This window comes from Balearica regulorum, chromosome 7 (assembly GCF_011004875.1).
Source record: "Balearica regulorum gibbericeps isolate bBalReg1 chromosome 7, bBalReg1.pri, whole genome shotgun sequence".
In the NCBI taxonomy this organism is placed as follows: Eukaryota; Metazoa; Chordata; class Aves; order Gruiformes; family Gruidae; genus Balearica; species Balearica regulorum.
The window spans coordinates 4,987,921-5,015,000 of NC_046190.1; the positions used below are offsets into that span (position 1 = coordinate 4,987,921).

The 27,080-nt window shown below is 42.3% G+C and overlaps 2 protein-coding genes across 3 annotated transcripts in view; both read right to left on the reverse strand.

The window, feature by feature from the left end:
* Nucleotides 1-9,327: 9,327 nt before the first annotated feature.
* On the reverse strand, nt 9,328-22,958 carry BUB3 (BUB3 mitotic checkpoint protein). 2 transcript variants are annotated; one of them, XM_075757699.1, is made up of 9 exons: nt 22,839-22,958; nt 22,323-22,487; nt 19,974-20,168; nt 18,766-18,835; nt 17,202-17,353; nt 13,879-14,037; nt 12,290-12,467; nt 11,707-11,923; nt 9,328-9,684 (listed from the first exon to the last, which is right to left on the reverse strand). In XM_075757699.1, exons 2-9 carry the CDS (start codon nt 22,329-22,331, stop codon nt 9,675-9,677), a joined length of 990 nt encoding a protein of 329 aa, XP_075613814.1. In that variant the 5' UTR covers nt 22,332-22,487; nt 22,839-22,958; the 3' UTR covers nt 9,328-9,674. The 2 variants fall into 2 exon arrangements, with proteins under 2 accessions (XP_075613814.1, XP_075613815.1); XM_075757700.1 differs by lacking the exon at nt 9,328-9,684 and having other exon boundaries at nt 11,703-11,923; nt 22,839-22,956.
* A 1,162-nt stretch (nt 22,959-24,120) lies between these two features.
* HMX2 (H6 family homeobox 2) overlaps nt 24,121-27,080 on the reverse strand; it is a 7,333-nt gene continuing 4,373 nt past the window's right edge. Inside the window, exons 2-3 of the mRNA XM_075757489.1 lie at nt 25,872-26,149; nt 24,121-25,132 (exon numbers count right to left, since the gene is read on the reverse strand). Of these exons, the coding sequence (XP_075613604.1) occupies nt 24,585-25,132; nt 25,872-26,148 (825 nt within the window). The 5' untranslated portion in view covers nt 26,149 and the 3' untranslated portion in view covers nt 24,121-24,584. The remainder of the gene's footprint in view (nt 25,133-25,871; nt 26,150-27,080) is intronic.

Sequence of the window (27,080 nt, forward strand, 5' to 3'; positions counted from 1 at the left end):
GTAGTCTCTACTGGATACCATGATTTAAAATGACTCATAATCTAACATAATCATGAAAATTAAACCTAAGGACTTGGGTGGGAGGATGGGAGAGAGGGAGGGAAACGAATTACCCTTTTTAATTGTACTTACTCAAGACTACAATGTATTTATAATTATACATTATAGATAACGGGTGAAAGATTCTAGGTTAAAGGTAAATCTTATATGGAGGGATGAAAGGCTGCTGCATTAGAAGCCAGCTGAACAAAAAAAAAAAAGCATACCTGCTGATAGATACTCACTGTCCTGCAATGCAATCTTTGTCTAATAGTAGCGAGTTACTAGGGGAATTAATAATGACCATGATAATGCATTACATGCAAATGACAAACTACAACTCTATTTTAGGAATACCGTATCTGCCTGTAAAGGTGATTCTGGTGCTGTAGTAACAACAAAACAAAAAAATATCTGGAAAACATTATTTACCACCATTTTGATGCAGAGGTTGATCCTGTGCCAAGAGAAACAAGGTTTTCCTCACTGATTTTAGCCAGAGGAATTGTCTCCAAGCCTTATAGCAAGTCACTAAATTGAAAAGATCTCCCCTGAGTTCAAAAGGTTTTGGTCGGGGTTTGAATCCTGGTTCCACATCACTCTGTGAGGAACTAAATAACCGAAGTGACGTTATGACAAAGTCCCACCAAAATGTCTTCAAGTCGATGCACAGGAAAAGCATCACTTTTTTTTTTTTTAATAAAAAGTCCTTAGAGAAATGAAAAATGCAGAGAAGTAAAACAAGAAATAAGAGGATACATATAAATACATCATCTGAAACATGTGCGCTCCCTCTATTAACATTTTCATCCTTCATTTCCTTCTCTCCACAAAAAAAAAAGAAAAAATCCCTCACCATAGAGATTCTAGGCAAATAAGGGTGGCTTTTTCTTTTCTGTAAAGAGTGCCACAGCAGAACAAGATGTTAGCATAACAAATACTGAAATAAGAGGAAGAAAAAGGAACTATAGCCCCAAAGTGTTGAATCTGGACATCTCCACTGGGTAACGGAGAACAACAGAAAATTGATGATTTTTGCTGCTTTTGAGATCATAAACATTTCGGACTGGTCACATAGGCTCGGTTTGCAATCAGAACAGCAAAAAAAACCTGTTTGCTTGGGGTTCTTTTTTTGTTGTTTTGTTTTAGTCTGGGATTTTGATGGTGATTTAGAAGACAGTCCAGAAAACGGCTTCTGAAAACATTAGGCTTTTATGCAATATTTCAATATGTTTGCTACATAGAAGTTATAGTTGAATTATTCCTGATTGTAGGAATAGAGGCTTAATAAAATGTTAAATACTTAAACAATACAAAAAAATTACCAATGACATGAGGAGGATAAATAGAATTATTTGGAAACCAGTGAAATTTCCAGAAGGTGAAAGAAATAAGATAACCACTCCCAACAAGAGAGAAGGAATAGGTTAATACGCAGCGTGTAAGGTTATTCGATGCTGAATCAAAAGCACGGGTGGGACCGCGCGCCGTCGGAGCAGTGCGGCTTGTAGGCAACGCCTGATGCTGGAAGAGGCACGCGATGAGATGCGCTAACCAGCATCCGTGTTCTCCCTCGCAGCTCGGCGGGCGTAAGCTCGTAGTTCCCGTCTACTTGAGATGTGCATCGTTATCTTCTGCCCCGAGAGATGAAGCGATCACGCAGAGGTTTCTCTTTGGGTGAAAGCCGTGAGGAGGCTGTTCGGGTGTATCCTAAAATAGCATTGCCTGAAGTTTCAGTTGTTATTTAAATGTCACCAAGAACAAAGCAATGGCGGATGCGTTTGAAACACCAGCGTCACGCTCACCGATGGGAATAAAAAGGGTGGGTTGTGTCCCTTTGAAACCGTCCGATCGAACGCAGCCTGTGTGGGGGAATCCTGACGCTGCCAAAGGCTCCGCAACCTCAGCTACTGTTTGCAGAAAAGCCAGGTTTTTATCCTGTATTTGGACACTTGCAAGCAACTGCCAAAATAGGTTTCATCCTATGCTAGACTGATCAAGATATTGTAGATCGTGGATACTTTAGCAAAGGCATTGTTCCTAGAAAGTAATTGAAGAAGGGTACTGGAGGGTCTTAACCTTAATTGATTTTTTTTTATTCCAGTTTCCTAAGGAAATGAGATTCATGCAATGAAATTGTCTGTGTCTGTCTGCCCGTCCCCTTCTCTTCTCATCCCCCTAATAACTTGGGAACTGATTGACCAATTACAACTGAGTTTGACAGAGGAAGGAGGTCTCAAAGATATCAAATTCCTCTATCTCTCATGAAAGCAGGCAGCCAAGCAGAGGAGACAGCCTTTAATAATGTGCCCAGGAAGGAAGGGCCAGGAAAACCACCTGGGAAAAGTTTCCTTCTGATGGTGGAAGAGTTTAACTCTAAACTTGATTTCTCAGATGTCCAAGAAGGAACAACCACAAAACCCAACTATGTAGAAAATCAGACTTTGTTCTGCGACTCATTGAATTACTTGTTCACTATCCAGATAAATTCAGGTTTTGTATGGGCAATCTTGAGACCAATACAAAAACGAAGATACAAGTGGAGATCAGGAAAGAAATGTGACTTTGACTTCCATATTGATTTCCACCTCCATCAAAAAAATATATAAATCCAAAAATTTCCTTCTCCACCCCATCCTGAAAAATCTCATCCTTAAAAACCCTATTATCTGCCTAATTAAATTTTGGATGTATAAAACTGTAAGACCCATCTTTTGGGAGACTGTACGCTTTAATCGCAATTACATGCTGCATATTTCATGATATATATCTTTTGCGTATAATTAGGAATAAAAAATGTAATCCCAAAAAGATGTTTAATAATTTAAATCCTGAGGATTTGATTAGAAGCATTCGAGGATTGCAGATGACAGGGAAAGAACAGTGACTCCATTATAACCAAGGGAAAAATACAAGGATTTGAGCACTTCTTTTATTTTTCAAACCAAGCGCTATGATCTTAAAAACAAAGATTTAAAACAGGAATGGATAGATACGTTTCCCCAGATATATTCCTGCCATTTAATTTATGGTACAGGACCGAGGGTTTTGCACAAAAGACCAGATGTTTTGTTTGAAAAGTTTGTCTACAAATATTTCTCACAATGTTTCCGTCCAAAATCTCATTAGCAGGAATTAATGTACTCTGACAGAAACAGGACACTCATCTTACCGCTCAGGCAGCATCACCTTCCAGCAGTCGTGTATTTGCAGGCCACTACATAAAGCCTTTGCGTGAAGAATCAAACAAACAATCTCAACATCAAAAATATAGATGGAAGAGAAACAGGCAGCATCATGTTCTCAAAACAGGTAATTTACAAATACAAGAGATATTTATACTATCTTATTACAGTCTGTGTCACCAGTTGACATCTTTAAATGATGCAGAGGATGGTATGGATTATCGCCAGCAAGCAAAAAATAAAAACTAGTGACTTTAAACATTAAAGCAAATGTCAAAGAATAGGCTAAGGGCCATCTCGGAACTGGGAACAGGGAGGCCTCTCCCACTTAAAAATACCCCACGTGTTTGCTTCTGGGGAAAATCCACCTGCAGCTTCTCAACAGCTCTGCAGCAACGGACACGCACCCTACGGCACCCAAAGCTGCACAGGTAGCACTGCGGCAACTGCAGCCATCCGCTCCCCAGCCGAACGGGAAACGTCTGCGTGGGACAAAAAACCAGTCATCAGTAACAGGCGTCACAAACTGAGGGTGTGGAACATAAAGAAAGATACATATATATTTTTTTATTATGTCTCCACTCTTTTGTCTGCTGCAGAAGCTACAGCTGTGCAATTATTTTTTTTTTTTTTTTGTTGGAGCTTTACAAAACAGATTAGAAATTTTCTACTTAATACTTCTTAATAGTCTTTGATTTGCAGGGCCTGAATTATACATTTTTTCTGCCTGGATAATACTATGTAGAAATGTGACAGCACATTTTATTTTTATTTTTGAAAGCACAACCTCTAAAAATGCTTGCACTTTCTACTTTCATCCTGTTTCATCTATCCCTCGTTAAAGTAGTAAATAAAGTCAATCTGTATTCTATTGGAATCTATTTATACCACTTAGCAGTACAACACAATAGTGTATATTGGTTCATCGTATAAGAAAAAAATTTCATCTAAGGATCTTAACTCTCCTTTAAAAATTTTGTCTCATTTACCTTTACAGAGAAGCACTGTTCGTTCGATTGATGAAAAAATTACATCACAGGAATAAAAAAGATTAACTCAAATAACTCCCCACAGTAAGTCTACAGCAGAGGCAAAAAATTAAACCAATTACGTGACCTAGGAATCAAGAAATCTGTTCAAGTCCTGCCTTTGCTCTGTGACAAGGAAATTCGCTTCCTTATTCTGTGCCTTTGTTGACATCTGTGGAATGAGAATATTTCTTCTATCTCAAACCTCTGGCTGTCTTATCTACTTAGGAAGCAAATTCTCAAGCCAGGATAATTTCTTACAATGCATCTGTGCAGCGCTGAGAATATGGCAATTGTCTTTGTTGTATTGCTGTCGCCGCAGAACAGCAGTGGTTTGCAGAAAACGCAAGCAGGGAGAAGCAACCCCAGCTTAGTTTAATTTATTATTAGGAACTCTTTGGCATAAGTGCATAAATTATTGCTTTGTTTTCAGTTGATGCGACCTTGCTCTGCTTTTAAGAAAAGAGAATATAGTAGGTTTGTGTAAGTGGGGAATTAAAATATCCGACTAGATGCTAGGCTGGTACAAGAGTTGTTTGGTGCTGGCTGACGGTGAAGCTAGCCGCAAGCTTAAACTACAATTATTGTAAACAAACTATTTATATAGCCAATAAGAATCAGGTAGCCTGCTTTATTAACCTTATACAAATTCAGAAATGCCGACAAAATGAACACATACATTGAATTTAAGAAGTATGATGATCTTGTTTAACGGGACAGTTCTGCGGAGCTTGCTCCCAGGTGGAGCTCCCCAGCACCCGCTGGCCAGGTCCCGCTGACAGGGTAAGCTGGTAAGTGCGGCGAAGTCAGAGCTGAAATGAGGTCATCTGTTAACGGTGGGGTGGAACCACAGAGGAAAATAAATGCCTGACTACGCATTTTAAAGTTTTAAATAAATAGGAATCCCTGCCTCGGTTACAAAGAAAACTAGTTTGCCGCAACAGGAGCAACGCCGGGTGAACGAGTGATCAGAGACAAACCGAGCAGCGGAACAACCAAAAGCACAACCAGTACCAGCTTCTCTCTCCTGCCCGAAGATGGAAGCGGATAAAACCACACCATTCCTGGCAGATGCCCGTCTAACCTGTGCTTGAGAAATTCCACAGATGGAGACACTGCAGCTTCCCCGGGCAATTTATTCCTGAGCTTAACCATCCTTACACTTAGAAAGTTTTTCCTAATGTCTACACTAATCTCTGCTGCAATTTAAGCTCATTATGCCTCGTCCCAGTCCCAGCGGACACGGAGAACAGTTTATTCCCTTCCACTTTGCAGATAATCACAAGAGACGCTGAAGACCTATTACATCCCCTGTGTTGCTATCATGCGTTAGCACATACATATCTTTTCATGCTTTAGGAAATGTATGATATAGTCAAAAAGTGCCGCATATACAACCTTACGCAGTAACGCATATTTCACAGGAAGTGCCTTTAGCATGTTAGTTATAAGAATATCTGGGCGAGTCTTGTATTTGACTTTTCATTTCTAAATTCTACATACCGGAATGTATTACAAAGTATCACTTAAATACTATTTTGAACAAAGAAGCCTGACACATTTCAGAGCAAATGTCAGGTTGCTGGAAGACGAGAAGTTGTATCGGTTGCATATTGACTAAAAAAAAATTACTAGCGTTGTGGTTATGATTATACTAAACAACATAAAAGCAGCTAATGGTGTAATCACCAGAACAGATGTCTGCTAGTCAAAAGAAATAGGTTCTGCTCCAGACCACTAATATCGATCACTGATGGCGGACGTGTCACTTAGACCAACATTTGCAAGAGTACCCAACAGTAGAAACACCCAGCTTTTGGGCGTCTATCTTAACAGATGCACCAGCTGAATTACTGCTGAACTTAGTGACTACACGACTCCAACTACAGAAATTTCTGAATTTTCAAGGCAGCAAAAACTACTGGACACTTACAAAAGCGTGAGACGGTTAAGGGAGAGGGAGCTAGCAATACCTCCACAGCTTTGGAAAGGTCATTCTCAACAGCATCACTTAAGTCTCTGTGTTTGGAGCTCAGAGTTCAGCTTTGAGCTTGGAACAGGGAATGTTTTTGCTTGAGGAAAATGCCCATGTAAAGGATGTTGCTTTTTTTTTATTTAATATATATAATTGCAGCGGCAGCACAAGATATCCCATCTGAGATGTGGCAGAGCTCCACACCTATGTGTAGTAACCATACACTGATTATCTCAAAGTACTTACTGGCCAACAGAAAGGAGGACACTTACCAGCACGCTTTTGTAACATTCAGGGCACAGATGCCACTTGGCTTCTAATACCACAGTGTTACGAGGCTCTTGTGAGAGACAACCCGTGATATTCTTTTCCTCCAAGCAGTCAACGGTGACTGATGACTCTATTAGAATGACGGCTATGACTCCATGTTTTCCGCATGGCCCTCAACACCCTGCAAAAAGCAACGACTTAAGGAGCTTTTTTAGATCTCAATTCCTCTGATCAAGAGTCAGTGTTTTGTTCAGCTGTTTGATATATGGGACAGAAAAGGCTTGTTTCATGATTTCTCTGGCTTATGAACCTCTGCCTTGACCTGCATTTCTAGAAGAGAGCTAATAAAAGGAAGATTAATCCTGTAAAAGAAATACCCATATTCCAACTTCACATATTCGTACCTAACATATGGACAGAGGTGTAGCTCTGACCAATTAACATTTCTCTTCTCCAGCATTACACCTGGTTATTCTCTATTTATTTTCTATTTTTTATTTTACTCATTATTTTCTACAGGCTTGTTTGTTTCAAGCATTGACATAAAACACCAACACAGCACAGGGAACTTTCCTCTCATTTTTAAGGCAAAATAGAACCACGAAGTCAAATCTGTTTCCTCCTATGTACCTTGGGCTACCTTTGTCCGCTGAAGCACGCAGATCTCAGCACATCAAGCATTAAGTTTTTTCTCCCCTGATACTTACCAATGAAAAGTTGCACAGGTGACATCATTTCCAGGTTATGCACCTCTACTTTGTTAACCAAACTATTTGGAATTTCCCTAATCCTTCTGTTCCCCTACATTCTCTAGCTCTTCTTTCACTCTGTTCCCCACAGTTTTACCCCTGTAACTCCCCGCTCTATCCTCTCTCTCTCTTTCACATCATCACTAAGACACCTTTTTGTTAGTCCCAGCCTATTTCTGTCTTCACACATTATTTATGTGGACCCATCCTCGCTTCAAGTTTCCCTTCTCCACAAGCAGGGTCAGCATTGTGCTTCTAGGTAACAACAAAATTATTTATTTTGTGAGCTCAAGGTTTTATTTTGTAATATTACACTCAGTTGAGAAGAGATGGAGAAACAACAGATATTGTGTCTGTTTGCTCTGTAATATCTATGTATTTTGACCTGCACACACATACATGCGATCTGGGACCCTGGAATGCCTGACAGTCTGCTGTCTCAACCTAGAGTCATCCCTCAAACTAGGGGGTTTACTTACTATTTCCTTGCTAGTCATTCTTGCAGAAACCTTTAGTTCTCATGTTTAGGCCCCAGGCCATATGTATCAACTTGTTTCTCAAAAAAAAAACCCCAAAAAAAAAACCCCAAAACCGAAAACCCAACCTTTGCCCCGCATCCGAGTCTCATACCCTCAGTTAACATGGGAAGAGATAGGGATGGTGCACATCTATCAGAGCAGAGGCTGGGTGCTACTGTAGTGACAGCATTATTCATGTTTAATTCAGATGGAAGATCTTTAATTTTTTTTCAAACCTATCAAAACCAGTTTATATTATCAAAGAATCCATATTTAGCTTATGACAAATTATAATTTATTCCACACACAACTGATTTATTATCTCTGTCTGGTAACAACTCAAGTGTGTGAGCTTTCTGCACACGCAGAGCCCAGCTTCCTCTCCATCACCACCTCCTTTGGAATGATCGGTTACTATTTCTGTTGTCAGCAAGTTTGTTTTCTTAAAGGTAATAACGTACTCCCACCAGCTACACAGGCACTGGTAACTCAGAAGTTGGGAGTAAAGTATGAATCCAATCACCACTCTGAAATACCTACACCTTAATCACCTTTGATAAGCCTCGCAGGAGTTTTGTTCTGCCCCTCCTTACTATATTCACTACAAAGTGAATACTTACTACTTAAATACTTCCCAAACACAGGATACAAGCTACTATTCAGAAAGCAGTCTGATAGTCTGTTCTGCAGAGCTGGATGAGATTTTCTGATCAGTACCACGAGTAAAAGTTTTTATTTCCACAAACCAGTTAGGAATGTGCAACACAATATATTCTTTTTAGAAGATGAATTTGCAGGTATAGTCTCTTGATCAGACCTACATTCCTGTTTAGAATAACACAAACACGCAATGTCCAAGCTGTTTTTCTAATACTACTCTCCTAAGAAATTTTTAATGTGTCCAAGTTCAAGCATGTTCTCACACTCACCCCCCCACTCCAAAATCCTCAAGAAGCTGATACAAAATTTGATTACAGATTAGACTTCTTACCAGCTGGCAATAAGGCAAAGACAACATTCAGAGAAATGCAGCATATTTTCGTGGGGTTTTGTGACCAGAATGACATTTCCACTCTGGGGAAACTCCTCTTTTCTACCTTTCCACTTGTGTTACTCCATAAATCCTGGGCCACCAGGACAGAGCTGCAGACTTGGAACAGATCGCTCAGCTGTAGGCTGAAACTCTACATTTGCTCCCCTCTACCCTCAATTCTTGCCAAGCATCATTAATTTTAGGCTTTTATGCAGTGGGGGGGGGGGGGGGGGGGAAGTACCACGTGTTCAAGTTCTTTCCTCCAGAAACAGTTAACGATTCTCCAGTAACAATCAAGTCACCTAAACAACCCCACCTAATACAACTTCAGGCTTTCACAGCCCTGTGAAAATATTGCCTGGAGAGCCAGCGTTCTGGGTAATGAAAAAATTCACAGTTTATCTCATTGAAAAGAGATGAAATGTTGAGAAGTTTTCCATCAGGAAGATATAGAACTCAAGAATTCTTGCAACTTAAAGGTTTGGTCTTAACATGTGTTTCACAAACAGCAAAAGTTGTTACACAATGTATTTGTTTTCAAAAAATCTATGGGTGTTTATTGAACAACTATAAGACCACTGGAAGAGGATACTACAAAATGTGTACGTTTTTATAAAGGTATATGTAAAGTTGCCTACAGGACTGAACTAATTTAGCTACAGACAGCAGATAAAGAAAATAGTTTCACTAACATTGTAAGCAGGAAAGTAATGACAGATTAAGACATACTATAATATACAAACAAATATTTCTTAGTTAAAAATAACATCAGTACAAAGATTGTTCTTCTCACTTCTATTGTTTTAGTTTAGTCTTGTTAGGACCAGGTGGGCACCTCTTGTAGAGAAGTAGTATCACCAGAAGTCTAAGTAGATCTCTAAGTAGACCTGAAATAAATAAACTGTATGTCAACGAGCAATATTTAGAGTAATCATAAGCAGGTAAAACATTCAACATTCTATAAAAGCAGAAAGGTGTAGAAAGACCACTTTCACCTGTATCAAGATACAATATATAATAATTTAGTGATCAAAAAGCTGATCTTGCCCAGTTTCTTTATATATTATTGTACCATCTTGACGCATTTAAGAATGCATCATGCAGAAATGCTGAGCGATTCAAATTAATATGCAAAAAGATCACTATGAAACAACTATTAGTCTCCTATTTCAAGTAACTTATTTTTAGAATAAACCAGAGATGACTCACACTGTTGTAACATTAAAATATACGCATCATTCTTAGTGCCCTAAGGTTGGCACAAGCAACTTGTAAATGTCAGAAGAACATATAAACCTCGTTAATGTTTTCAGAAATTCATTTAAAGATAGAAACAGGTCCAAAAAGATGCCTGTCTAAATGCATTGCAATTACGTTACAATTATTTTCCAAATACACAGATATGCTCTGTCTTTTCTCAGCTCATTACTGACTCAAACAATTTGCCCTTCTGGGATCAATTGTTTGCTAATAAATAATTGTTTACAGTCACAAAATGATATTAAGGAGTATTCTTATTAGTTTTCCTTCTACAGCCTAATAAGATTCAAAACTAGCTGATTCCCAAGAGTCTAACCTTAACCTTGCTGTGTTTAACAGCCCAGGAAATGATGAACCATCTGTTTCAGAAAATAATGGAGGGCCGAGAGGAAATATTGTTTAATTGTAGATTAACCTCCTCATACGGCAGAATGAAGCATCTACAGAATTAGCAACCATAACTAGCAATGAACAAAAATAACTGAAAGCAGCTCTTACAGCAAGTATTATCTTACCACCTTTTTCTATTTAACCCTCCCAAATGTAACAAGTACAACCTGATTTTAAACATAAGTTTGAATTATCATCTTTTGATTTTTTTATTTTTTATTTTTTACTTGAGGAAGCACCAGAAGTAAATCCTGAAATAGTTCTGGGTTTATTTTTCCATGAGTATCAAAATTATTTTAAAACAAACATCTCCAGATGAGAAATGGTGTATTTATTCTTCTACAACTTCCACCTCCCGTCTCCACAGCGATAAAATGGCTGCTCCAAAGCAATATACAAGTCACTTAAGGGAGGTGTGGGACAGTCTTCAAGTTTTAAACTCAAGAGCTTTGGTCACTTATGTGTGTCTATTTATGTAGCCACTTCAATACTAAACAATACTAAATAATGGAGACAACCAAATAAAGTGTAAGACAGTTAAGTACTAGAAGAAAAGACAGCAATGACAAACTACAGGAATTTGAAAATAAAAACAACTGCTCCCGTGCTAGCATAATGAAGAGTAGTGCAATTTGCAGTGTGACGGCAATTTTTCTATGTAACATTCATGCCAAAGTGAGCTTAACAGAAATCTTTCACCTCCATCAATCAGTGTGCCCCATTTTGACAGCAACAATGATAGAAAAGTGTGTTATCAGAGAGCTGCAGCAAACTCAATACACGGGAACCGAGAAAGCTTTTCCTTGATTTTACACAACCTTCCTAGCATAGTATCTAGATTCACTTCTGGCTGTGACAGCTGGGTGCATACTCAGTGTGCAAAGATTTCATTAATTCTAAGTTTTAAATATCCAAACACAGTAACATTTACTCAAATAAATTATGCTTGAATTCTTCACTTAATTCTTGAAGCAATGAGCTAGCAATAACTCCACAGCTTCATATAATAGCACCTATTCAAAAAGGATAAGAGTTTGACATTCTTCTCCTACTAAACAACTAGGCACAATTTTATCCATCAGACGTCTATCAACCTACGGATATTGAAAGCTTGGGCGAACAAGATAAAATCAAAACCAACCCTACTGTCAAGCTGCACTATCTACTGGCATCAATAATGCTATTCATGAATTTAGGAAAATTAATAAATCTTGGGATGAATGCTCAGAAAGGCTCAAATACAGGTGAAGCATACTCACTTAGGTTTTGTTTCTGCATCTGTCACTTGGCGAATATAGATACCATCTTCAGGATGTTCAATGTCATCCATTTCATACATATACGAAGAAGCTATTGCAAGGGTAGTTCCATCGTTGCTGAAGGCAAGTGATGCTATGCTTGTGGGATACCGATGGAACTGACACAGCCGCTTTTTATTAAATGGATCCCAAATATTTACAAATCCATCAGAACCTCCTGAAAATCAATTTTTTAAAAACCGTTTGTAAATTATAACTGGGAGAACGGTAAGACTGAAAAGATACAGGAAAGGAAGAAGGGAAAAAAACAAAAGAGAAGAGAAAACTACCTGGAATTACTTTGTCAGTAAAAACACGGGATTATAGAGAGTTGCATAATTCAAGTAAAGAGCACAGTGAGTATTTCCCAAAATTCCTGTTAAAGCAACTAACTCTCACTGCATCAAATAATTTAAAAACTGTGCTCATTGCAACAAACATGATTTAAATACTTAAAAAGTAAGGGCATAAGAAGACAAGGCTGACCTGTTTAAATCAAAACTAAAGGAATTGATGCAAGCGTTACAAAAAATGGAGTACCTACCTGTAGCAAACGTGTTGTGGACATTATGGAAAGAAATAGCATTAACCGGATAAATCTGCTCAATGTTATTTTCCTTCAAACGGTGACATTTGAATGCGTATTTCTTTTTCTGGATTTCTGGACTTGGATCCAAATATTCTACCGCGACACGACCTTCAATAGAACTTAAAACATAACCCTACCAAAAAAAATTTGGAGATATGCATTTTAGAATGTTACAAGTAGAGAAGAGACTGCAATACACTTTATCTTATACCCCCCTAAATTCAAATAAATTCAATGTAAACAGTCTTAAATTGTGTACAACCAGAAATTGTTTGCTACCACAGATTCGTGGCATCATCAATAAAATCTAAGAAAGAAGTAATGCAGAAAAAAAAGCTTTCTGAGAGATTCTCATTGCACCATAGTTTCAAGCTGACAGTGAGGCTTTTAATCACCCCTGCAGATCCAAACACAAGTTGATTTAGGGAAAAAATGTTAAGAGTTAAGAACCCCTTGTATTTGCCCACCTATTCGCCAGGGCCTAAATATCTTGGATATTCGAGATACTCACAGGACTATTTAGTTTTGGAATTACATTAAAATTAGTTCTGAACTTTATACTAGCAACTAAACATTCAAGTTGAAATAGTATTTGCAGTGAAACTTGATTATAAGTGGTGTCCACTTATCCAGTTAATTACAGTCCTGAATTCGAGCAATCTGAAATGCTTTTATTGTAACTTCTGAGTTAAGCCCGTAACAGTTCTTTTCAGAAGTAGGATTGTAATGATATCTAGCTATAGCAAGGTTCTTTAAAATCTGTAATACAATGCAATCTGGAAGATCAGCTTGTTTTACTATAACTAGAACAGAAAATGGACAAAGCATTCATGTCAGTTCAAGAAAAAGTAACTAGGTCTCCCAATTCCTGTACTATCAGTATGTACACAGGAAAATTCTCTTCCAAATTCATCTATCAGAAAGAGCTAATCCTCTTGCTTTACTTCAGAAAGAGAAATACCACAGATACAGCTGTTCCACGTAGGTTAACAGTGTATGATCACCTAAATTGTACAATTCCCCCTAGATAATGGATCGTGGGTTCTCGAGTGCATGACACAGACTCAGAGGTAAAAAAAAAAGGAAAATATATAAACAACATTCATACAGTTTTAATCCTGCCCCGTTCACAGCCTGTTGAAGAACTTAGGGCTACAATCTATAAAGGCTGCAGAGCAACCACCAATTGTCTTCCCCTCTTCTCCTGCAACTTTATGGGGGTTTTGGTTTGAGTTTTAATTACATGTCAGCCTTACGACATATTAAATAGGTTATTTTAAAAAAGGAGACAAAATTGAGAAAAAAAATGAAAACATATGTGGTTAAGTCAGTGACAAACATTCCTAAGCTACACTGTTTAAGAGTTAACCGGAACAAGAAGCCTCAACACCATTTTTTCCCCTCTCCCAGAGTTTGATTACAAAACTTTGAAGACCAGAATTTTTTTTAAAATGAGAGAAGGTTGTAGAAGACTTGAAAAATAAACCATCATTTTTCCTAAAGAATATCCAGCAGAAATATAATTACTGACATGGTTCCCATACCTGTTTATTTGGAAACGCTCTGATACAGCGGGTCTGGTATTTCAGACTTGATTCCCTCCGCTGCTGAACATAACCCATGTTCCGCAAATCCCACACCAGTACTCTCCGACCTGCTGTCCCCACAATTAGTCTATCTCCAGACACAGAAAGCGTATAGACCTTTAAAAAAAAAATTACAATATTTAACACTTATTAGCCTGGATATCCATTGTTCTTTGTACAACATAAGATGTCAGCAATATGCAATAACAGAACAGGTCACTTCTACAATAAAGTCTATAGCTATTTCCCCTTTGCTTCAATTTATAACTCTCATTTCGGATAAACAGCAGTAGTGTGCAGCTGGTTAGTGATAAGACACTGATGGAGCATTTCAAAAGCTTACTCTTAATTCTGCACCCTAGCACATAGCTGAAAAAATCAAGTCCAACACAGCACCATACTACATACAACAAATTTAGCAAAAAAAAAAGAAGAAAATTAAGAAAAGTTTTAATATGCATATGTAGTTGTGCAATTCTAAGTTTCAAGCATATTTGTTCAGTTCCCAGTCTCCAGATCTCGGTGATATCTGGCTAATCTTCCACACGGGATTTTTTTTTTCTTTTGCTACCATTACTCATGTTTTAAATCTACACACGTACAGAAGTACTTATGTATAATTCAAAAGGGAAATCAGTATTATTCAAGTTTCCTCAAAAATTATTTCAAGCGTTAAATGTATTGGATATTTCAAGGCAAGAGGAAAACAGATACAAACTAACAAGGGGGAAAAAGGGCATGGAGATTGGAATTCATCTTCGCTTGGTATGGACAGCTTGCATTCCCCACTATCAATTCATGATCCTGCAGTTTAGTCCTACAATACCACATTATGACACATTTCCTTCTCCATTTTCCTCCATTTGGTAATCATGTGTTTTTCTTTTTAAACAGAATACTTCAAGTTGAGCTTCACATTAATAAAGAGAAATAAACTGCCAAGAAATCATTTAAAACAACCCAGTACTTTGTATACATTAATAAAACTAAGTGAAATCAAAGGAAGCAATATGCTTGACATCATTAAAAAGGACTACAGCTTGAAATTCCAACTCTATTCAAAAAACTGGCTCAGAGGTTCTAATTTTTATTTATCAAATTTCTCATGAAAATATTCGGCATATAAATAGTTCTGTTTCCAGCTATTACTTGGGATGCAGTTAATCTGGAAATATGTTAAAAAAAGAAAGAGAAAAAAGGTTCAGTCAAAAACTCTGTGCTATCAAATGAATTACAAGTTGTTGATACACAAGCAAGACGGAATCCAGCTACCTATAGCTGTCCTGTCACTGAGCTGCTAACAAGAGCAAACTGTGTAAGAATGAGCTTTTTCAAAAGTGATCTAATGCAGCTAAATACTTAGGAAACAGACATTGTATATACCCCAGATCAAGAATCAAAAGCGTAAGAGATCTGGGATCCTGCCAGAAAGATTCAATTTACTTTTGACATGTGCTTGTACAATTTCACTCAAGCACCTAGTTTCACTTTCTGGTTCTCTGATAAAGCCCAATAAGCTATTTGGTTCTGGTAAGACTGCACTGAAATATCAAACAACACAACTTTTCATTTGCTATAAACATTTCTGGAGAAACTGTGTTTTCAAAAAGTTTTTTCCTAATAAAAAAATAAGCCAACAGGTGTGCATGTATATATCTATATGTATATATAGATATACACACACACACACATATATATGTATACACACATTTAAAAAAACTTCCTTTAACCAATCCACATTCATTCAGCACGTATTCTTGCTCTAAAACATGATTATTGAACTTTCCTCTTAAGACTGAGGTCTTAAGATGGGAAATTTCTTAAATGTTTACATAGGAGTTGCCTAAAATTTCTGGTGATCCCAACTGCCAAATCCCACTTACGTATAAAAGGGTAAGAAAACTTTGAGCCAACAGTAGTTACATCCTTTAACAAGAGAGTTTTTTCAAGTCTCCGTTTGTTATTTATGTAATAATTGATAAAAAAATACTAACAAACATTATATATAAAGTGTTGGTGCACATGTATGGAAACAAAGGCATAAAGAACATTAAATATCTTAAATCTTCTTTACAAACTGATGTCACACCTGTATAGTAAGTATTCTTTCTACACCACACAATCATAAATCAAATGAAACCATTGTCATGCAGTTGAGTAGGTGTACACATTTATCAAAGGCAGTATTAAAAAAATGACATAATGAACCTTGCTGAACCAATAAGCAGCTTGAGTCACTATGGCTGTCCAGTATATGATATTCTGTCAGCAATTTATCACAGTTCTTTACATGCTACATACAGCTATAAATCAAAACTAGAAATAATGCAATTACTTTATTCTGAACAAAGGTCTTGCCAGAAGTAGATTCAGCTATGTTGTAACAAAAGCAATAGCTATTTAGATGCAACAGGGAATGTAATGATGGCTCATAATTATGACTTGATAATACGATGTGACAGAGCTAAATGAAATTTTAAAAAGGTATAGGCAAAAAAAATACTCAGATGTATAATTATCTGGCAACCCAGCCTGCGTTTAGGAGTCTATGAAAAAAAATTATTGTTCTATAATTCTTTCAATGAACACCATTGTAAGCAACATAAAGGTTAACATACCGTACAGCCACTAGAAAAAGCTGAAGACATTATGTTTTAACTTATTTCTCTTGGTCTCCCATTAGCTCAGAGGACTTTAGTATTAGGTGAATGTCCGATTAGTAACACAACAGGTAAATTACAAGACAAGCAATTCTGTTCTATCTTTTAATACAAATGAAAAAAACAAAATATTGTTTCAGGCAATATAATTGGCCTCCTACTACATCTCTATGCACATTTCAAAACGATCAGACCTTATGACTGCCGGGATCTGATATATCTAGAAGTCTTAATGTTTAAGATAATCAACAGTGCATATTAAAATTAAACCAAGGATTACTAAAGGATTACTTCAATTTCACATGTTGTTTTTGTTAGGTTTTCCTTCTTCAAGCTTGTTTTAAATTATAATAATTTGGTCCATCACAGGCACTAAGAATTAAGTTATGCTCTCCTACTGATGAAAGCTCAAAGCCTTAACCTAAACAAAGATCCAAAATTACAAGATATTCTGAATATCAGTATTTTAAAACGCAACATTTTCACAGCTTAAAAATCCTTAAATGTAACTTTTCAAATTCAGTTCAGTTTAAGACAGTGTCCTGTGTGGCGATGTGTAACCAGTCACTGGATGTATTATTTAACATACCGCCTGGAATGCGGCATCCAGCACATACATACCTTTTCAGGTTGAGAGAAGGTTCCTGCATTACAAGGAGTTCTGGGATCCCACAGTTTAACTGTTTGATCCCAACTTCCAGTCACCATGACATTCACTTCTGGGCAATACTCGACACACCTGATAGGAGCATCGTGGGCACCAACAAGGTTTTCTGTAAGAAAATACAATATATTTTAACTTTACTGGCTCTATAAACAGTCAGAATATCTTGAATAAAGAATTAAAAAAAAAAAAAGAACAGACTACTGCAGTATGAACACACTATTTTGTGACATTCCCACAGATGTATTGATATGCTAGGAGCCCCTTTAAGGATAGTTCAGTCTTCAGAAGCATAACTTTTGCAAAGATCGGGAATGTTAAATTTAAACATAGGTCTCCTGAGATTATAAAAGAACGTTAAGAATTTTAGGCAGCCACAGAAAGATCTCCTGAGGTATCAAGAAGTGTTCAGTATCCAATGGTATCACCACCTGAGACACAGACACTAATACAGAAAGCTTGCATATATTAACATTATGACAAAAGAAATGGATATTACATAGTAATAAAAATATTAATATAAACACTTCTAGAAAGTAATCTACAACCTAATTATTTGACCTTTTTTGGTAACGTTACTGTGCACACAAGTTTGTCCACCCCTGGCTATTGGTTGGTTCTGGTGACCACATTTGTCTCACTCAGGCTGACATTTGCTTTTCTCTAACACACATACACACACAAAAAAAAAGTTAAGACAAACCAGCTCCATGTTTTGCAACAATAAGGCACCGGAACTGTGTTACTTACAAGCAATATTTTGTTAGAAAAAAAAATGTCAAGCATCACAGCCTTATACTACAAAGCAAAAGCTTTTTATACATTCCCCCATACACGTTGAAGACCATTCTAAATATGTCTAAATCACAAACCTTGGAAAATAACATGCTCAGTTTTAGTTCAGCTTAGCTAATTCCCCCTAATTGAGACACAGCAGCCTACAGCAGAGCGGGATTATTAGAAATTCAATTCAAGGCATCCTACAACAGACATCTACCAAAACTTTCTGGGAAACTGCCAAATGCTTCCACGCTTTTAGGAAGTACTTACTAGGGCCACTAGTTACTCTGCTAGATAAAGGTACATATGATGTGCACCTTAAATCATCAGTGTGACAAGTATATAGCTGTTTCCTTTCCTTCCATTTTCACCTTAAAATAAGTAAATAAAAAAAAGATATACACATGTAAAATACATCAATGAATGGAAACGTTTAAACTCTCAGTTTGGCAGCAACAGATTTGGCCCTTCTGTTAAAGGTGTTATAGCCCAATCTTCAACTACACAGTAAGGAACATTGCATTGTGCTGCGTCTCGGTGATCAGAAAGGGTTGCACAGCAAAGACCACTGAGCACTGGCAACTCAAATCAACAGAGGTTTATAATCAACATCTAAACAGCTACTACTTAAAGTAAATATCTCCCATCTAAAAAACTTGGAACACATTCTGTTCACGTAAGTATATAAATCTGAAGCTTAGGTCAGTTGTTGAGACCACTTACAGAATTCAATCTGCTTACCTTGGTCCGTGTTTAAATCGTGCATTTTCAACTGCTGATCTAATCCTCCACTCCAGGCATGGGTAGGATCCTGTAAAGCAAAAAATTTCACCTTATGACACGTGTTAAGCTTCCCTGGCTGCCATACATTTAATCTCCTAGGCTCATAACAAAGGACTTGCCTTCAAGAGTTTTGGGAAGATGGGAATTAAGACACAAGGGTTAAGATCTGTCCCAGATCTAAACAGATAGATGACAGAAGCTTTGCAAAATTTTAAGTAAAGCACTTTGAGCTATATGATTTTTTTTAAATTTAAAACTAAAAAAAAAAAAAAAGGCAGCAAGAGGCTATAGCAAATCGTTTCCTCTTCTGTAACAGCAAAGCACACAATACTTATTTTTAAATGACTGCCAACCTAAGCCAGTTCCATCTAATTGAAGTGTAATCCTTCCAAAATTAATTTAGAAGTTAGATACCATTTGAGAATGCATGTTGATCCACAGTACGATATTACCTATGTGACAAAATGTTCAGTGAAAAAAGCACAAGTAGACCTGAAAATGTAAATTGACCCTTAAAACACTCAGTAACACATCAAGATCAAATCACTGGAGGGCATATCAGAACACGATGCAAAAAAAAAAAAAAAAGCTAATTGAAACATTCTACTTCATATATTACACCAAAAAAAGGCAAAGCAAAAAAGTGGCACCAATAAACTTAAACCATTCCAAAGCATATTTCACATCCAATGCATTAAATACAGAAATCAAGTATCTGGCAAATGGCTCACTTGAAACAATGCCATGTTTCCAAAACAACCCAGTACGAAAAGGTTAAAAAAGAAAAGACTAATTGGCTACAGGCGTTTATTGTGATTTCTGGCTACATACTACCAGCACGACCCTGTAAAAAAACACGCACACAATTTATCATACCACTACAGAAACAGCACAAACCAGCTCAAATTAGTTTTACCTACCACTTCTACCACAGATAACTTACTCGTGTGCCTGCACCCTTCACAGAAGATACCTGTATTTAGGACTAGAACGATGTTCATTAAAAGAAGAATAATTGGCAGAAGTAAGCTATTTTTTTTAACCTAGATTTCAGGTAGTATTTCACTATCCCTTTAATTTCAGGAACTGACAATTTCTCACGTACCTTGGACACTATAAATCTATAAAAGAATAATTAAAAAAAACCCCAACCCTCACATACTTACATAAAAAGCACAGTCAAGGACAGCTCCTGAATGTTGATATTTGAGTCTCATGGTGTTGGCAGGAACATCATAGAGTCGGACAGTCGTGTCCCAGGATGAAACAAGCAGAAACTGAGATGTATTTGGACTAAACTTTACTGATGAAATACCATCATCTGGAGTTTGATTTAGTTTGAATTCGTTTGATCCTGTCATCTGAAGAAAATAATGCAGAGATACAATTTTAGTAATAATAAGACTGGAAGCCTAGCAAGTTACTTAGCTAACTGATCCATCTTAAAGGTAACTTAAAGTAAACCTGAAAAGTTTACTAGCTTTTACACAGAAAAAGTTCAGAACACCCAGATTTCTGACAAACTCTAAGATTCAAGATGCTACTCACTGTCCAAAACCTCAATAAATTCCTCCCCCATAGAGAGCTTTTAAATTTAAATATAAAATATAATATGGAATAAACAGTACAAATATTTTATTTTTATCATCACCTATAAACTTAGACATTGCTACTTACAAATGTATTTTTTCCCCATTCTGTGTGTTTGGATGTATTTTTAAAAGTTAATATTTATAAATTACTGTATCAAGAAGTTACTTTAAAAAACACATGCAGGCAGAAAGGAATTCAATTTGAAAACTCTAACAAAAAGTGTTGGGTTTTTTCCCTGAGCTGGTATGACTGTAATAAACTTCCAAAAATTGCAACTGGATCATCTTTTAAATAGTTTTGGGTACTCTGTAACTTTTCAATCCTTGGGCTTCCATAAATGTCATAAAATATTTCCAATCAAATAGCTTTAAGATTTTTTTTCTCTTAAAGAAGGTCAGATAAGAAAGGAAAGTTATGCTTTGTGGGGTACTGAAATGTAGAGCAAACACGTAAATGTGATACGACAGAAAAAAAAAAAAATCAACAATTCAATGACAGACCAATGACTCTGAAGGTAGCACTCACTTCATAGGACTAGTTGGTTCTATACTCAAAAATTCAAAGGGGAGCAGAGACTGTGAACTGCAAATTTGAGCTGGGAAAACAGTGCAGACCTTACAAACACTCTGAAAGAAGAAACTGCTCATCATACATACAACAACAAAATCACCTAAACTTTTTTAAGGCTTCAGAAAACCTTAACAGCACATTTCCCTTACGCTAAAAGGGCAGAGAAGTAAATTAGCTTGATTTTCTATAACAGCATCACTCCTGAATTTCAAGAGGGAACGAGCAGATGAACTAGGCCAAGGTTCAGATTTAGTGCACAATTATTCTAGTTCAGCACTTGTCAGTAACTGAACAACCATCAAGTTGTACAATAACGTGAGCATTACATATTATCACACTGGAAAAATTTCCAAAGAGGGAGTTTAGATAGGTGTTCTGTAAGACATCCTTAAAAAGAAAAAACAAAACAAAAACCAAACTCACTACGTAAACACGAAGTGCTATGGCTGCTCTTTAAACATGAAGTGAGAAAAAAAAACTTTTAAGAATAGGAAATAAAAACTTCTTTCTTAATCCCTTTTTTTCAGCTTTCCTTTGGGAATACTTGGGCAAAAGACAGATATGCTTGAGAATTTGCCACACGTATTTCTATATGAATACTACAGAGAATTTGGCAGCGCCTTCATCACACTTTAAATGGTGACATGTACCTCAATGAGTATTTCAGAAGGATGTACACAAAATCTAAAAGAATTTAGAACCACTAAAAGAATTAAGCTGGACATGTTAATTGCCTTGTCTATTTATGGCAGAAAACTCAAACAAGCATAAGGATTTGAAGCACCTGATACGAGTTACTAACCAACCCAAAAGCCATCAACAAGCAGCAGTTACCTACATCAGAAACCTGCAATAATCGCCCAAAGGTATTTTTAATCCAGAAAAAAAGTTATAAAATATCAGAATTTAAATATATCCTTTTACATGTTAACCCCCTCCCCCCCCCCCCAAAAAAAAAAACAAAAAAAAAACCCACAAAGAGCTCTCCACATTTTCACAAATACTACTGCTTCACAACCGGAATTGCCAAACAACAGTAATTGTCATGTCCACCTCCAACAACAAAATCCTGGTAAAATTTTCAAGCACCGCAAGAGAGAACTCATACAGACAACGTTATAGGGAAGATGGGCGCTGTTAAAACTGTGATGGTGACTTCGCTACGGGGTGCACCTTTGCAATTCCATCATTCCCAAAAGCTCATTTTTACCGAGCAGGTAAGAAATCAGTGCTTTTATAGTTCCTTTTAACATAGCACACTATCATTTAGCTAGAGAGCGAGCATTTCTCGAACACAGCAGGCCGCTCAGGCTGGCCGGCCTGTACTTTCAGCACGAAGACATTCCAAGTACCGTTTTCATATTGCACGAGTTCCTCTCCCCGCTCCGCGCAACGCCAAGGAAAAGCTTTCTTCCTGCTGCAGCAGCGGATTGCGGAAGCACTGAGGCGCCGGGGGCACGGTCGCTCTCGCAGTACGGTCCCGGAGAAGCACGTCAGGATGCGGGAGACGCCACCGGCTGCGGCGGGAAGGGAGAAAGAGTGAGAGAAAGGGCCCGAGAACCGAGGGAGGGCCGAGGCTAGCGGCGGAGAGACTCCGGCACCCGCGGCCCCACCGGGGAACACACGCGGAGCCGGAGCGCCCCGGGAGTGCGGGGGGGGCGGCGGGAGAGGCCGCGGCGCGGCTGAGGGGAGGCGACCGCCAGCCGGGAAGAGAGGAGGCCGCCCTCAGGCCGAGACGCCCGCTGCGCCTCAGCGCTGCCCCGCGACGCAAGGCCTAGCCGCCCCGCACAGGCCTCCGCACCCCCCGTCCCGCGCGGAGAGCCAGGACCCGGCCCCGGGCGAAGACCCGGCCCCAGCCCCGGCCTCACCTCAGCGCTCCGCCCGGGCCCCGCGCCTCCGGCCTGCCGTCAACCGCCGCCGCCGCCGCTCACGCGCACTCCCGTTCGCCCCGCCCAGCCACACCGCCCCGCCATTGGCCGATTCGAAAGGGCGGAACTGCGCGTGTCGGCGTGCCCCGCGCGCCCGCAGCTCCCGGCGTGCCGCTGTGTCGCCGCGGGGCATGCCGGGACGTGTAGTCCGCCGGGCCCAGCGAGGCGAGGAGCGGGGAGCGGTGCGGGCAGCCGCCTCTCCCCGTCGTTCCCGTTATCATCAGCGGCTGCTAACGGGGGCTCCTGGGCGGGGGCGGCCCCCGGGACAGCCACACGGGCGGCCCCCCGGAGGGGCTGCGGCGGCCTGACCCCCGCCCTGGGGTGCCCGGGGCCGCTGTCGGGGTGAGCGCCGTCCGGCTTCCCCCCGCGGGAGGCGGCGGCGGGCCCGGGCCCAGGCCGTAACGCCAGGCCGGTGCCGCGGGGGTAGGGACAGCTGCTGCTGGGCTGTAACAACGTTAACGGGCAAACCCGAAATACGAGTTATTCCCCCTAAAAACCCGTCCCGGAGGGCGGAGCGGCGACACGGGCACCCGCATGCCGATGCTCACCTCGGTGTCCCCGCCGGCAGCGGGGCTGAGCTCACCCGGGCCTGCCGCTACCGCCGGGCAAGGGCAGCACCGGGCTGCAGCCCGCGGTCTACGGCTTAAAATGCCGGCTGGAACGCTCCGGGAGAGCTGTCCCGTTCCCACGCACTGAAAATCACCTTACTCGTCCCTTCGGATCTTTTAGTTCTTTTTTTTTTTGTTTGTTTGTTTTCGTTACCCGTGAAGGCACAGCGTTATTGCTGCTATAAACATCCCCCGCGCTCGGTACCGGCGGTTCCCGCGGCTGAAATACCGCTTGCTGCGGGATTTACATTTTTTGTGTGAACCATTGACTCCGTCCTCCGTGGGGTTAGTAACCGTGGGTGCCCCGGGGCCGGGAGAGGAGCCGCTGAGCACCGGTCACCGGGAGCTGCGAGCCCGCTGCCTGTTCACTGCGGGGTTTAGCAAAATACTCCGTAAAACAGAAAAACGGGCCCCGTTTCCGAAACCTCTCCAGAGCGTTTGAGAAAGGTCCTTCATCTTCCAGCCAAGCGCAGGGGACCGAGCCCCCCCCCCGGTCCCGCGGGCACACGGGCAGGGGTACGGGCAGGCCCGCCTGGGATTCCCTGTAGGAAACGAGATAACGAGCAGAAGGCAGGAAAAAAAAAAAAAAAAAATTAAACCTTCGGCGTTACACGTCGTTTTCTCTCTCCCGGACATCGGTCCCAGGCGCCGCCGGCCCTTCCCGCAGCGGCGGCTCCCGCCCGTGCCCGGCCCGGCTGCGGGGCACCCCCCGGTCCCGGGGCACCCCTCCGGGCAGGGCCGCCCGGAACACGCGATCGAGCTGGCAAATTTACAAACGAGGCTTAAAACGTTTTATTTTTTTTTTTTCTTTCTTTAAAAATATTTACAGATCTGAAATAACGCTTTTTTAATTTTTTTTTTTTTTTTTTCAAGTGGCAGGATAGCGGGAGGGGAGGTGGGGTGCCCCCGGCGCCCCGGGCTCTCCGTTTGCCCGTCCCTCCCATCAGTTTCGTTCCTCTGTCCCCGCCGCGGATGCCGGGCCGAGCCCCCACACGGAGCCCCCGCGGCGGCTCCGTCCCCGGTCCCGTCCCCGGTCCCAGCCCCGACGGGGCGGCCGCGGGGAGGGGAGTGCGGCGGCTCAATAGTCGATCTTGTTGTAGAGGTTGTAGAGCGGTAAGGCCGAGAGGTTGCTGCCTGGGTAGTAGAGAGGGGCGGGGAAGGCGATGGACCGGGGCACCGGCACTCGGAGGAGGGAATTGTCTCTGAACACCAGCGGCATCCCCACCAGAGTCTGCGCCGAGGCGTGGGCCATGTTGGCCGCCTCCAGCTCGGCCGAGAGCTGCCGTTTCCACTTGTTCCTGCGGTTCTGGAACCAGGTCTTCACCTGGGTCTCGGTGAGCTGCAGGCTGGAGGCCAGGCAGGCCCGCTCCGAGCTGCTCAGGTAGCGCTTCATGTCGAAGGTGGATTCCAGCTGATAGACCTGGCTGCGGCTGAACACCGTGCGCGTCTTCTTCTTGGCGGCGCCGGCCTGCCGGTCCCCGCCGTCGCGCTGCCGGTCCCCGCAGGAAGGCGAGGCGGGTCCCAGCGGCTTCTCCTTCTCCTCCTTACAGTCCTGCTGGGGGGGCGAGAGGAAGGGCCCCCGCTCCCCGCTGCCCGCCGCCGCCGCTCCGCTCCCCTTGGCGCTGCCTGCAACAGAGCGACAGCGCGGGGGGTCGTACGGCGGCCGGTACCGGCACCCCTGACGGCCGAGCCCTCCCTTCCCCCGCCGCCCCGGCTGGGGGGGAATCACCGAGGCGAGCCCCCGGGCAGGCACCTGCCGCCTTCGCTCCCGGTGGAAACTACAACCGACGCCGGGGAAAGCCATTGCCTTCTGGGCTACCCGTGTCCCTCCATCACACGGAGGGACGGAGGGACAGAGGGACGGAGGGACGGACAGGTGGCTGTGCATGCCTCAGTGAAGGCAGCTGAGTACCAGCCCAGAGGTGCTTTCCCATCCGACGCGATCCGGCAGATTTTACTTTATAGCGTTGCATTTCACACACACCGTTTAGTCAGAATTAATGCTAAAAATTTAAACATCTTTCTTCGCCTTGCCAGAACGCTGTAAATAAGCAGAATCTAAGAAAACGAGCGTTATCCAGCGCATCGCGCCCCTTCGGGGAAATCAACCACAGGTGGGGTGTAAAAGGGGGGGGGGGGGGAAGCCATCCTATTTTTAACAGAGTTCCTTGGTCCCTGCTTCAGCCATGGACGGCGCAAATTCGTTCTGCCTCGAAAGCAGGGTGGGTGCGACATGTGTGTCGTGTCCCCCCCTCCAGCAGGGGCCGGGCTGGGGCCGAGCCCTCCGCGGCCCTTCCCGGGTCCTGGCGGGCCCCGTCCGCCCCGTCCTCCCCCCGCCCCCGTCCCTTCCCGTCCCGGTACTCACCGAGACAGGTGAAGCTGAGGGGCTGGTGCTTGTGACACGCCTCGGCGGGGCCGTGCGCCTCGGGGCAGAAGCAGCCGCGGTGCTTCCAGCTCTCCTCCGGCTCCTCGTCCTCCGAGGAGAGAGAGAGGGTCCGGCCACGGGCGGGCCAGGCGGCCGCCCTGCCACCGGCCTCCCGGGGGGGCTCGGAGCTGCCGCTGCCCAGGATGGACTGGATGGTGAAACTGGAGATGGGAGCAGCCGCCGGACAGCACTTGCTCGGGTCTTCTTTGCTGCTCATCCTGGGTTCATAAGAAAGCAGAGAAGGGAAGCTCTCGCTTTAGAGGGGCTCGGGGGGCCGGGGTGTGCGGGAGGGGGGAGCCGGGAGCCTGCGGTGAGGCGGCGGGGGGTTTGTTTTGGGGGGGTGTTTTCGGCGTGCCGCTGCCGGCTCTCCCCGCGCCTGCCCAGGCGGACTGCATGCTCCTTCCCCCGCGTCCCTATTGATCTGCGGGCGGCGGGCGGCGGGGCTTCATTTGCATGGAGGTGGCCTCCGCCGCGCCAATCACGGCGGCGGCGGCCACGGAAAGTTTGGAAACCCGCGGGGTCCGGGGAGGGAGGGGGCGTGGGGGGGGGCGCCGCGGCCGGCAGGCACCGGGACCGGGGGGGACCCCCGCGGGGTCCTCACCGCGATCCCCGGGGCTCCAGGGGCTACTCTGACCCCGCGGCCCCGGGGGAGGGATGCTGAGAGCCCGCCATGCCTCCTCGCCCTCCACCTCGAGTGGGAGAGAGGGACGTGGGCTGAATGTCTTATGCCGGCCGGGGAGTGGGTGTTGGGATAAACATCTTGTGCATATCCGGGGATCTTTACCCTTCTGCTTATTAGAGAGGAGGGGGAAAAAAACTGTTTCGGTGTGTTGCCTTGCTCGGCAGCGCTGGGAAAAGCCGCCTTTGAGAAATCGGGTTTTGCGCTGCGCCACGGCCCGTAGCCGCTATCTCACGAAAAATGCCTCCTGCCTTTCCTTCTCAGGGTCGGCAAGCCTGGGGGAGCGGGGAGGGAGGGGACGTCCTCTTGCATTTCCAAATAAACTTTGTCAGGAGTCAGGGGCTCTTCCCCTCGGGGAGAATAAATCACAGCGATGGCAGCTCCTCGCCCGCCACCCCTTCCCTCCGAAGGGACGATCCGCGGGCGGCAGCCTGTGGCCGGGCCGGGGCAGCAGCCGCTGTGTCACGCCT